Genomic DNA, 13,288 nt, shown 5'->3' on the forward strand with positions numbered 1-13,288 from the left:
ACAATTCTTAAAAAAAAACAGGAGGACCTTTAGGCCTATCTTATTTTTGCAAAAAGTAAATGAATGTATTTTTATTAAGATATCACTGACATAACATATTAGTTTCAGGTATACAGCATAATGATTCAATATTTGTGTATATTGTGACATGATGACTACAATAAGTCTGGTAGCATTCATCACCATACATAGGTTTGATTTTTTTGCTTGTAATGAGAATGTCTAAGACCCATTCTCTTAACAACTTTAAAATATGCAATACATACAGTATTGCAAACTATGGCCACCATGCTGGACGTTATATCCACATGACTTACTTTTTTTATAAATGGAAGTCTGCACCTTCTGACCACATTTCACCCATTTCTCCCATTCCCTATCCCCACTTCTGGCAAGCACCAATCTGTTCTCTGTATCTATGAGCTCAGTTTCGTTTTGTTTTAGGTTCCACATATAAGTGAGATCATACAGTACTTGTCTTTCTGTGGTGACTAACTTCACTTGTTTTGCTCTATCTTTTGAAAGCCAGTGATAATCTGAGTAATGTGATGTAACTGTTTTTGCCAAGGATCCCGTATTAAAATACTTTAAGTGATTCCTAACAAGATTGCCATTAACAAAGTCAGCTGGAATGTTATGAGTTTAAATCTTTTGAATTTCTGATATCATTGAAGAATGTGTATTTTGGGGGCGCCTGGGTGGCTCAGTGGATTAAAGCTTCTGCCTTCAGCTCAGGTCATGATCCCAGAGTCCTGGGATCGAGCCCCGCATCAGGCTTTCTGCTCAGCAGGGAGCCTGCTTCCTCCTCTCTCCTCTCTCTCTGCCTGCCTCTCTGCCTACTTGTGATCTCTGTCTGTCAAATAAATAAATAAAATCTTTAAAAAAAAAAAAAAGAATGTGTATTTTGCATCTAATACCTTTCTCTATAACCCGAAGATGTACAATTCTTTCAGATGTAAAATTCTTTGAGGACAGCCCATAGTGCAGTCAAAACGTTGTCTTTTCAATGCAGGAAATTCTCACTTTGCACAGAGGTGAAGGACTGTGAAAACAACCATTCAAGCTAAAACCAAGCAACAGTCTTAATAATCAATGAGGGAGGAGCGCTTGGGTGGCTCAGTCAGTTAAGCGTCTTCCATAGAGTTCCCATGGGTCAACTCTCTGCTCAGCGGGGAGCCTGCATCCCCCCTCTCCCTCTCCCCTTCCCTCTTCCACTCCCCCTGCTTGTGCTCTCTCTCTCTCTCTCTCTCTGTCAAATAAATAAATAAATAAATAAATACCGTCTTTTAAAAAAAAAAATCAAAGAGGCAAAACTATGATAGTTCTGTCTGAAGGTCTTTAAAACCTTTTTTAAAACATTAAACACTATTAGGGTTGGTTATAAGTGTATAAGGAATTGGAAAAATAGTAAAACTAATATTCGTCTAGTTCGCTGTCTTTGTAGACAGTATGAACATCAAGAATTAAAGTGGGCTTTTTGTAAAAAAAAAAAGTTATCAAGATTATTTTGAACATACTTGCCTTCTTTTCATCATGTAAATCACATTTCAGAGTGAACATCGTTCCTGTACATTGGTGAATTGTCTTTTTAAGCTTAAAGAAGCATCCAGACTTCTATCCTTTGTGCTTTCCATGTCATGAAACATCCCTGAGAGTTCCTTTAATGTGAAGTTTATTACCAGCGTCACTTCCTTTAAGACATCTTCGTCCTTTTCATTACAACCACTTTCCTCATTTACGTCAACAAGCTTGCTGTTAAGTTCCTCCAGCAGCACGTGTACGGTCCTTTGAAGAGTGGCAGGCAGCATCCCCACAGTCAGCTGCCTCTTCTGTAACTCCAGTTATGTTTGTGCAGGTCCTACAATGCTGTCTGCATGGTGTGGTGAAAGTTTCTGCTGTAATGCATACATAGTACTTGCCAGGACTTCCTGCCATGATGCTTGCATATTTTTATTTGTACACTTTACGTCATATTTTTTCCACAACTCAGCTAAAGAAATTATATGATCTCCAGCTGTAGCACTGATAGCCTATTCCAAAGTCTGTGTAAGCTAACAGGCCTTCAGAGTTGAAATAACTCCTTGGTCCATTGGCAGGGTTAATGAAGTTATTTAAGTTTTCACATTTTCGTTTAAATCACCAAGAGAATTAGGGAGACCAAGAGCATTTTCCAACAGTAATAGTGCTATAAATATTAAATTAGTGCACCTATAGTATCTCTCTACTGGTTGACAAGAAGGCAAAACAACCACATGATGTACTATTTGTGGTGTGAACCCAATGACAGATGTTTAGGGACGAATCACTGACAGCCTTAGAAAGAGGGAATGTGATGAATCACATGATGTGCATCCGTTATTTACATAGTGATTTGTGGGCCCAAGAATTAAGAGCAAAGTTTATGTTTTATGCAGTTACTCACAGTTAATATACTGAAGTTTGAGCTTTGGTAATGGGGGAATAATGTTATCTAATGAAACCGTGATGACTGAAATGCGTTCACATCAGAACTATGCAAAGTAAGGGCTGCTTAACTGGGACTCAAAACTAACCTCAAAACATGTTTTTATTTTTAAAAATGTTTTTATAAAAGAAAGGAAAAATGAGAAAACTTCCTTACATTTTTGAACTAAGTCTTTGACTTCTACCTCTGAACATGCATTTGAAATTTTTCTTTTTAAACGTCTCCAGTAGTTTTATGACCATTTGCTGAGTACATAATCTTAAACCACCAACAAATGGTTTATTCAATCCTACCAAATGTATTAGGTGCATTATGTATGTGAAGCATTGGGCTAGACTTTTTTTCTAAGAAATAAACTATTACTGGGTTTCGCACATACATTGATTTCTGCCCACACACACACACACACACACACACAGCCATACATACCTGGCACCCAGCAATATACTCATCCCTGCGTATGGGGGCCTCAAAGGATTTAGAAATGAATTTATCAGGGTTCACTAATACAAAGAGAAAATATTTCCTGAGCATGTATTTTATGACGGGTCTTGTACTAAATTCTTAAACAGTATTTCATAAAATACTCAGAGCAACTACATGAGGCAGGAATTATTAGTATCATCTTTGCAAATGTGAAGAAACTAAGACTCAGAGAAAAAGCTACATGCCTTGTCTATGTAAAAGGACAATTGTTCACTAAAGCAGTATTTGCTTATGAGATACTATTCAAAGCTGAATGCCATGTTTCACTGCAACTGGTTCTAACCAGCTGAAGATGGTAAAAACCAGGAACCACGAGTTACCTTAGTCAGGGTCAGACTTGACATACCAAATTATTCCTTCCTGACCCGTGGTTCATAGGACTTGATTTACTTAACTGTACACAGACTTGTGAACTCATTCACCCAATCCATAATGCAAATGTTTAATCTTTAATGGGCGTATTCCACTGTGATTACCCTCCTTTTGGCACTGACTTTTCCCCATCAGAGCACTACTCAGTGAATTTCTTCCCCAGTATGTTCCTTTGCCTGGCAGGTAAATAAAAATCAGCTTCAGTTTTTGAGCTGTGGTCATTGTTTTATTGTTTGATACCCAAGATAACCCACTTAGTAAGTGACTGAGCTGGGGCACAAATCCGTTCCGACTGACTTAAAACCCATATGCTTAATTTCTATGTTTACTCATTAATTAAATGATGGAATAAATTGCATTCCAGCCAGCTAGTTCCAAGATGTAAAAAAAGGAAGCTGATTCTACAGCTCTAACTCTTACGAACTCTAATTCATTCTTCCCTTTACAACAGCGAGATCCTCACACTTCCTGTTACAGTAATAATGATAATATGAATGGTAATAACAGTGTGATAATATTAACAACAATATAAATGACAACTTAACTACAGATAGTGCTCCCTCAGTGACGGGCCGTCTTTCTTTCCCAGCTATCTCAAACCAGATATTGAAATGTCTTGTTTCTTGGTGATAACATGAATGTGCATTTATAAAATTTCTGTTTGTAGATGTGGGTTAAAATTGGCCATATGTGGAGTAGTAGGGATTGTGACCAGCTAAAGAACTGTGTTGATGTGAAGGCAGCAGCCATTACTCTGTTTCTGTTGCTTGTCATGGAAGAATACCAGACTGGTAATACCAGATTTCCCTCTTTCAAGAGGCACCAAACATCTGGGTCATTATGTAGAGTTTACCACTTTTTAAAATATTATGTAGGGATGCCTGGGTGGTTTAGATGGTTAAGCATCTGACCCTTGGTTTCTGCTCAGGTCATGATCTCGGGATCATAATATTGTGCACCGCATCGGGCTCTGCACTCAGTGGAGAGTCTGCTTGAGATTCTCTCCATCTGCTCCTCTATGTAAATCAAACTAAACATATCTGCTGGCTGAAATGAGCCCTATCCATAGCCTCTGCTACAGACGCACTGGCTAAGAGGCAAGAAAATACAGTGGAGGCACACTGTGTGCATTTTGGGTCCGAGCTTTCCTACTTTGTGTGCCTTTGGGCAAGTTATTTAGCCTCAGTAGGCTTCAATTTCCTTATCTGCAAAAATGGGTTTAAAAATAGTGACTATCTTGAGTGCCTGGGTGGCTCAGTTGGTTAAGCAACTGACTTCAGCTCAGGTCATGATCCTGAAGTCCCAGGATGGAGTCCCATATCGAGCTTCCTGCTCGGCAGGGAGTCTACTTCTCCCGCTGACTTCTCTCATGTTCTCTCTCTCATTCTCTCAAATAAATAAATAAATAAATAAATAAATAAATAAATAATTTTTTAAAAAGAGCGACTATGTCATAGAGTTGTTATAAGATAAATATTATTTTTATCTTTAAAATGCTTAGTAAAATACCTAAAATTTAACCAATGATTTGTTGTTAATATTTTGCCCCCTTTATCCTCCCTTTTGTGGACCTGATCTCTACAAACTTCTGCTATTCCAGTTATATGCATCCATTCCAAGGACACGCATTATGAACATTAGGCTATAACTGACACTTCCGTTGTATTAACACAAACAAACAAAACCTTGAATCATTTTCAGTGGCTCAGTTAAATGGCAGGGGAATTTAGAAAGGGAAAAAATAAGCCAAATTTATTCTACTAAATTGAACCACTCATTAAATGGTATTGAACCACTTGGCTAAACGGATAAAATAATTTATATAATACTATTGTCACTAAATGAATAAGGTTTTTTTGTTCAGTGAACTTGGATATGTGTCTTTTCAAAGCTCTTTCACCATTTCACCTTTTAATATATCTAACTAATGTATTTAACTTTTCAGTTTATCTTTGTTGGAAGAATTTGACTGTAGCTGTAATGAACTGGAGTCTTTACCTTCTACTATTGGCTACCTTCATAGTCTTCGAACGTTAGCAGTCGATGAGAATTTCCTTCCAGAATTACCCCGAGAAGTGAGGAATAAACTTGTTTCTGTTAATTAACTTTTAATGAATATGTTTTGGGATTAAGACTTAATAAGTGCAATGTAGATTCATGAGTTGAGCTGTCAATGTGTATAGGAATTATCTACATATGTATGTGTTAATTGTTTTTTTAAATGATAAGTGCTAAGTTCTTATATTTGACCCAGAAAACCCATTTGACTTAAACATTACTAGCAAAGAAAAGTAATAAAATATTGTAAGTTAATCAATGCTAAGGAATACAATTTTAAATAATTTAATTTAAATGTTTCACTTTTAAGAACAGTAATAAGACATTCTGAGATAATTACATTTCCATTTCTGAAGTGAAAGACTTTTAATGTAAAACTTTACTTTTAATGTAAATAACTTTTTTAAACTATCATGTGGCATGATAATATTATTTTTATTTTAGAATTCACCAAAAGATTCTGTTAGTTTTTATTTCTAAGTGGGATTTTTATTTATTAATATCAAGAAAAAATGCAAAGTATATTTTCAATTTAATATTTTCTACTAACCACTTCCATAAAGAAGGAACAGTAGTCAATATGTCATTATTTTAGAGCAAAAAGTTATAAATAACCATGACATGACATACATTACAATGTATCATTGTAACACAAAATAAAACTAACTTGGCCATGGAAATGTCAACAATATTTCATCTTTTGTGAATGAGTGATCTATTAGAAACATAGATATATTCATATTCACTTGGTTGTACTGTAAAAATAATGTTATTAATGAAAACAATGAAGCTAATGAGCATTCTAACAATAAAATTATAAAGAACATTCTTCCTTCCTAATATGCAAAAGAAGATGAGATACATAGTGTCTTAACATCTAAAGGGATATATATAACATATACATATATTTTAAAGATTGATTATAAAATATAAAGCAGTAGACATATTAAAAGAGTCTTAAAAGTAATAAGGAAATCTGTAAATTATTTTAATATTAAAAATTGATACAAAAATAGTTTACTGTGTATTTCCTTATTTACTTTCTTTTGTTACCCACAGATTGGAAGCTGTAAGAATGTAACAGTTATGTCTCTACGTTCCAATAAACTGGAATTTCTTCCTGAAGAGATTGGACAGATGCAGAAGCTAAGAGTCTTAAATTTGAGTGACAACAGGTATTTCTGCAACATTTCAAAATGACATTAGTTATTTACTGAAAGTAAATCATTGTTCATTATTAATGATTTTAGAAACATTTTCTGTGTCTTACGAAGTATATAGGATGCAAATCAATGTTTTATTCAGAAAATGGCAGAAACCAAATTATTTACAAACTGATATTTCTAAATTTTATTTTTTGAGTAAATTCAGATCATGTATTATGTTGTATGTTTAAATTATATAAAACCTATACACCAAATTTATATACCAAAACCCTCCTATATGAAGAAAGCATATTATGAAGACCTGAAAAAGTTGTAATAAAAAGCTATAAATCATATTAATTAAAATCATGTATGTAGGTATGAATGCATGTATGCGCATATGTGTGTGTGTGTGTGTGTGTGTGTGTGTGTTTTCATGTACACATTTATGTCTCCAGTAAATTAACGGGGCAATGAGTATATTGTCAGCACCACCAGAATGCCAGTAAGAATATTGCCAATTAGGTAATACTCAAAAGTCATAAAATTTGTACATAATTTTAAGGTCAACCAAATGGTTATTTAGTTATGTTCAGAGTAGGGCAAAAAAAAATCCCCAAAAGATAGGTGCCCTTCTTGTGACAAAGGTGTTATAGTGGTGGAGAGGCATAAAAGAAAGAGCAAAACTGAATTCATCTTTGTTTCCACAATTGTTCTCAAATAGGGAAGGAAAAAAAGTTAATATTGATTGAAGATAACTGCTAAGTAGACAAAGTGATTCTACAGAATAGAATGTATGAACTCGGTTTTCAGTAAGTTTCAGTCAGACAAATGATAGAACGAGAAACTGAGAGCCTGCAATAAAACAGTCAAAGATAACTTTTATGGAATCATTAAGAATATTCAAATCTATAAGTTTCAAGATAAGTGCATGAGTTCTCATTTGTTTGTTTAAGACAAATATTAATAATAATGTGATTTTCAAAGACTATTCACTTAGTAATTCAATAATATTCCCATGTGAGGGAATAAAACATTTTATTGAAAGGTTTGGGTTTTCATTTTTAAAATCAAGATGACAAGGAAGCTTCATAGCTTGGTAAAACAAGAGTAAGTCATATCAAACCAACAGTTATCTCCTGTTTTGACTGGATTACCAGACGGGAAAATGAGGGAAATGCATTGAATGTTGCTGACTTTCAGCAAAACATTTTTAAAATGTGCTAACTGATATTCTTGTGAATAAAATTAGGAAATATGGTCATGGAGAAGTCATAAGAAGAGATGGATTCTCAGTAGATTCCATTACAATAACCAACAGGACTGAGCTCCATTACTGTTAACCTGGAGGGAGGTTTTCATGATGAGTTACAGAAGTCTCTTAAATTCTTAGTCCACTCAACTTTTATTTGTTAATAATCTGCATGATGATATAGAAAATATGCTTATCAAATATTTAAAATGACCCAAAATTAGAAGTACTACAAGTGAAGTTATTTTTTATTCCTTTTACTCAAGTACAATTAACATATAGTGTTACATTAGATCAGGTATACAATATATTGATTTAATAATTCCATACACTACTTGGTGCTCATCACTATAAGTGTACTCTTAATCTCCTTTATGTATTTCACCCATCCCCTCACCTGCCTCTCCTCTGGCAGCCACAAGGTTGGTCTCTGTATGTAAAGGTCTTTTTTTTTAATGTTTCTTTTTTCCTTTGCTTGCTTTGTTTCTAAAATTCCACACATGTGTGGAATGATATGGTATTTATCTTTATTTGTCTAACTTATTTCACTTAACATTATACGCTCTAGGTCCATCCTTGTGGGACCTGGCAAACATCAAGAGCTCATTTTTTTTTGTAGCTGAGTAATATTCCAGCATATGTACACATTTTCTTTATTATAATCATATTTATCCATTAATCTATGGATAGACCCTTGGGTTGTTTCCATATATCTTGGTATTATAAATAAAGCTACAATAAACGTAGAGGTACATATATCTTTTTAATTAGAGTTTTAATTTTCTTTGAGTAGATACCCAGTAGTAGAATTACTGGATCATATGGCATATCTATTTTTAATTTTTTTTAAAGATTTTATTTATTTATTTGACAGAGATCACAAGTAGGCAGAGAGGCAGACAGAGAGAGGAGGAAGCAGGCTCCGCTCTGAGCAGAGAGCCCAATGCCCGGGGCTTGATCCCAGGACCCTGGGATCATGCCCTGAGCTGAAGGCAGAGGCTTTAACCCACTGAGCCACCCAGGCACCCCTATTTTTAATTTTTTAAGGAAACCTCATACCATTTTCCACAGCAGCTGCACCAGTTTGCATTCCCACCAACAGTGCAGCAGGGTTGCTTTTTCTTTACATCCTTACCAACACTGGTTATTTCTTGCCTTTTTGATTCTAGCCATTCTGACAGGTATAAGGTAATATCTCATTGTAGTTTTGATGCGCAGCCCTGATGATGAATGATATTGAGCATCTTTTCATATGTCTGTTGGCATTTTGTATGCCTTCTTTGTTAAAAAAAAAATGACTATTCAGGTTCTCTGCCCATTTTTTAATTGGCCTATTTGGTTTTTTGGTGTTGAGTTGTATAAATTCTTTATATATTTTGGATATTAACCCCTTTACCAGGTATATCATTTACAAATATTTTCTTCCATTCAGCAGGTTGCTTTTTTGTTTTGTTGATGGTTTCCTTCACTGTGCAAAAGTTTTTTATTTTGGTGTAGTCCCAATAGTTTAATTTTGTTTTTGTTTCCCTTGCCTGAGGAAACTATTTAGAACAATGTTTCTACGGCTGACGTCAAGGAAATTACTGTCTGTTTTCTTCTAGGAGGTTTATGGTTTCAGGCCTCACATTTAAGTCTTTGATCCATTTTGAGTTCATTTTGGGGTATGGTGTAAGAAAATAGAAGGGCTACTAATGAAGTTATTTATTCAAGAAATAAAAGATATTTCAGTAACTACCATGGGACAGACATGTTGCTAGATGCTAGGGTAAAAGATATGAGTAAGACATTGAGAATCCCACAATATCAGGAACTTAAAATATTTTGTCAGGCCAGTTATATTAGCTAATTTTTTTTCCTAGTACAGTGACTGGAACATAGTGTAGAGCCAAATTAATATTTTAAGTTAATGAATTAATCCATGAATCTTAGCCTTGAGTTAAAAATCAATATTTAGCCGAAGCTGAGGCCAAAATTGAACACTACTATTAGAGAAAGAACTGCCTAAATAAAAGATTAAATATGAAATGCTATCCAAATGTCTTGACTATCACAATTTCATACTTAGAATAGAATAGATTTTAAAAGTTTGTATAGTTTAAGAACAATTATGCCTTAGCACTGTCGACTGCAAGATTGTTCCTATGGTCGATTTATTGCACATTTGTGATATTAAACAGAGGCTTATGTTCAATGCAGGTTACTGGAAGTGCAAGGAGAAATGAGTATAACTCATCCTTCTCTAATATGAAATGAGTATAACTCATCCTTCTCTAATCTTTTCTTTATGCTCTATGTTTATAACTCAATTGATGATGATTTATCTTACATGTTATTGCTTATGATTCTGTAGAGGTCCCCCTCATGTAATTTTGATGTGGTGGAATTTATATTCTGCCTATAATTCATCTCCATACAATGTGAAAAATTCTTCCTGTAAGACCTTACTTCATAATTCCTGGCTTAAATGAAATTAAATAACTAAAAACTATAAACGGTTTTTTTGTAATTTGCTTTCATGCTACAAATACTAATATAACAAATTATTCTATAAAAAGATAATTATGATATGTTAGTTTAGTTACTCTTTATATTCTTATAAATATTTATGAGATCAGAGAGGTTATTATGTTTTTCCCAAAGTTTTCTGGCTAATACACACTGTTGATATTCATATTGGCTGTCAATATCTTTTCATATTTATTAAATTATTTAAAAATGTTTAGCAGCTTTTACATATCAAGTTACTTCCCTAATCCTATTAATTATTATAACATTTTTCATTTCCGTTATCAAAATATATGTACTCATCAGTTGGCTGAAAGAGTTCCAACATATTAAAGATTTAAGAAAATTTTTATTCCAAGTTCTCTCTAAAGTGTGTATCTATATTCAAAAGTGAACATGCAGAAATTAACAATAAGTCCATCAGCATGCTTTGGTTGTATTAGCACTTTGCTGAGTAGCTATTATGGTAACCTGTGTAATCACAATTCATTCATCATGCACACTTTCAGGGATATCAGATAGTATGTGAAAGTAGGCATTCGCCAATTTGGTCCTCCAAAGGCTGAAGCCAAAACTAGATCATTTCAATTGAATACCAAAGCTTATGCCAAACTTCAGGTACCTCAAAATGCATTTTTTAAGATTTCCTCTTGGAATATTTACTACACAATACACAAAGGGTGAGAGAACAAAAGGACACAATTTCGGGAGTCAAGATAACATTGGGAGCTGTAGATACCTTTAGTAGTGTGACAGGCATGACCCCTTCCCATCATGGAGGCAACAATTTTGTGGGGCTATCAGCCAGTAAAAAAGATAACCACAAAAATAAATTTATAATTACAAACTATGGTATGTTCCATTAAAGAAAATATAAGGTGCTTTGAGACTACATTGGGGAAAGTAATTTAAATGAAGAGTCAGGAAAAGCCTCTTTGAGAAAATTACATTTAAGCTGAGAGCTAAAGGATATGTGTGATTTAGTTTAGTGAACTTGGGGAGAAAGAGTATTCCAGACAGACAGAAGTTCGGCTAATCTTCATAGTGGGCTGATAGAATGCCCATCAGTGGCACTGGGAAGACTAAGTCAGGAAAAGTCGCAGAAGTTTCTGAAGAGGCCTGAGGGGTCAGATCTTACAAGGTTTGACAAGGCATGTCAACAATTTTGGATTTTATCCTAGATATGATAGGAAGCGTTTAAAAGGTTGTAAGCAGGAAATTTTCACTTTTTAAAGATTGTTCAGAAGAATGAAATGAATAAGTTACATTATTTTAAAAAAAATTCTTCATAAAAATGAACTATATCCACCTTCACCAATGCTATTAGAATTTTCTTGTTTTTGCAGATTGAAGAATTTACCATTCTCATTTACCAAACTGAAAGAGCTTGCAGCTTTGTGGCTTTCTGACAATCAGGTAAAAAATTTTATTACCTGAGTTATTTTATTTATTAAGATAAATTATAATTGAAACTTTGACTTACTAACTTATTCCCAATAGATACCCTTGACAATTACTACAAAATATAGATTATCTTCTAGAAGAGAGATTTTTGTAATGATAGCAATTGAAGTATGTATTTCGTTGCTACAGAAAATTCAGTACTATAATCTCCACCCTCTTTAAATACTTTGATTTAGCATCTATTTCATTCTGAGAGATCTATTACACAAAATGATCATTTTCATACATTGTTATTTTTGATAGTACATATGTGTCCTGAGGAGACATTCTTTAATTATATCTCTGAAGGTAAAGAATAAGAAATCATTAACGCAGTCCCCACAGAGGGAATTATTATCCTGCATGTTCCTTTTTTTTTTGCTTTTAATTATAATCAACTTAATTCTAAAACTTTATACAAGAAGTTTTCAGATAGTTTTTGCAAATATTATGAGTACTTTCTGTAAAATTGATTTTATATTATTTTTATACTCAGGAAAGTAGATTATAATTGAATCCATAATTGAGTGTTAATGAATGATTTTAATAAGGAAAATAACAACTAACAGTTGAAGATATCTGATTTGCCACCAGAAAAAAAACTGGTAATAGAAAATTTTGACATAGTTTATTGGTCTTTTTTACTTTTTTCTTATAATCCTAAATTTTGAAACAGCTATCCCCAAATATGAATGACCAAATAAAAACAAATCATCATGAATTTAGTTTCTTATCATTATTTCCTGAGGATAAAAGCAGCATTATTGGTAAATGAATTGTTCAGACTTCTAGGTGTTGGGCTTTTTTGTGAAAAAATAAAATAAATCTCTACAAAATGTAAGCACTAGAATGTTTGTGTTCCTATAGTCATTATAGCACTTGCTTCCATCTGCTCAGTAAAAACATTAGATTGTCATTCAAATTCAAATCTTATCAATGAACTATAGATTTTTCAAGGCATTAATGTATCATTATAAATAAATCATTTCTGGATTCAATGTGAGCTATGCTAATAGAACAGTCAATGCTAGAGTCCTGCATTGTGAAAAAATATCCACTAATATCATGATTTATTATTCTTGTGAGAGAATGAACTGAACAGTGACTGCATCATTTAACTTTTATTTAGAACAATGATTTAATGTGTTTCTGACTCCATTTCATGAGGCAAATTGGCATCCCAAATCCCCTTTGTGCTTCACTCCTATTGATAAATGTCATGAAATAAGTGGATTTTTTGAACATTAGATATCCCCATTTCCAGTATATTTATATATGTAGTATATTAATATGTATAGTGTATAATATCAGAGTTCTAAAACACCCTTCAGATAGTATTTCTAAAATCAAATTAATAATAAAGAATGGAATCTTACTATCCATAAGAAATATATTGTTGATATAGTAGATACAAAACTACAGGTGTTTATTTTTACACAGACTCTGGCTTTAGTTACAAAAATCTCTCTTAAAAAATGCTTATGTTTTAACCTAATTAAACTCATAGATGATTTTACAATAGCATCAATTTGATAGCAATTTCCTTTTATCTTTTTAGGGCAA

The 13,288-nt window shown here is 33.4% G+C and overlaps 1 protein-coding gene across 2 annotated transcripts in view; it reads left to right on the forward strand.

Moving 5' to 3' along the window:
- Window positions 1-13,288, forward strand: part of LOC111143206 (leucine rich repeat containing 7) — a 336,603-nt gene that overhangs the window by 219,076 nt on the left and 104,239 nt on the right. For both annotated transcript variants that reach the window (XM_022496767.1, XM_022496768.1), the window contains exons 10-12: window positions 5,268-5,397; window positions 6,440-6,555; window positions 11,629-11,698. In XM_022496767.1, coding sequence (XP_022352475.1) covers window positions 5,268-5,397; window positions 6,440-6,555; window positions 11,629-11,698 — 316 coding nt within the window. The remainder of the gene's footprint in view (window positions 1-5,267; window positions 5,398-6,439; window positions 6,556-11,628; window positions 11,699-13,288) is intronic.

This window comes from Enhydra lutris, unplaced genomic scaffold, assembly GCF_002288905.1.
Source record: "Enhydra lutris kenyoni isolate GAN:26980312 unplaced genomic scaffold, ASM228890v2 scaffoldscaffold9, whole genome shotgun sequence".
Taxonomy (NCBI): domain Eukaryota; kingdom Metazoa; phylum Chordata; class Mammalia; order Carnivora; family Mustelidae; genus Enhydra; species Enhydra lutris.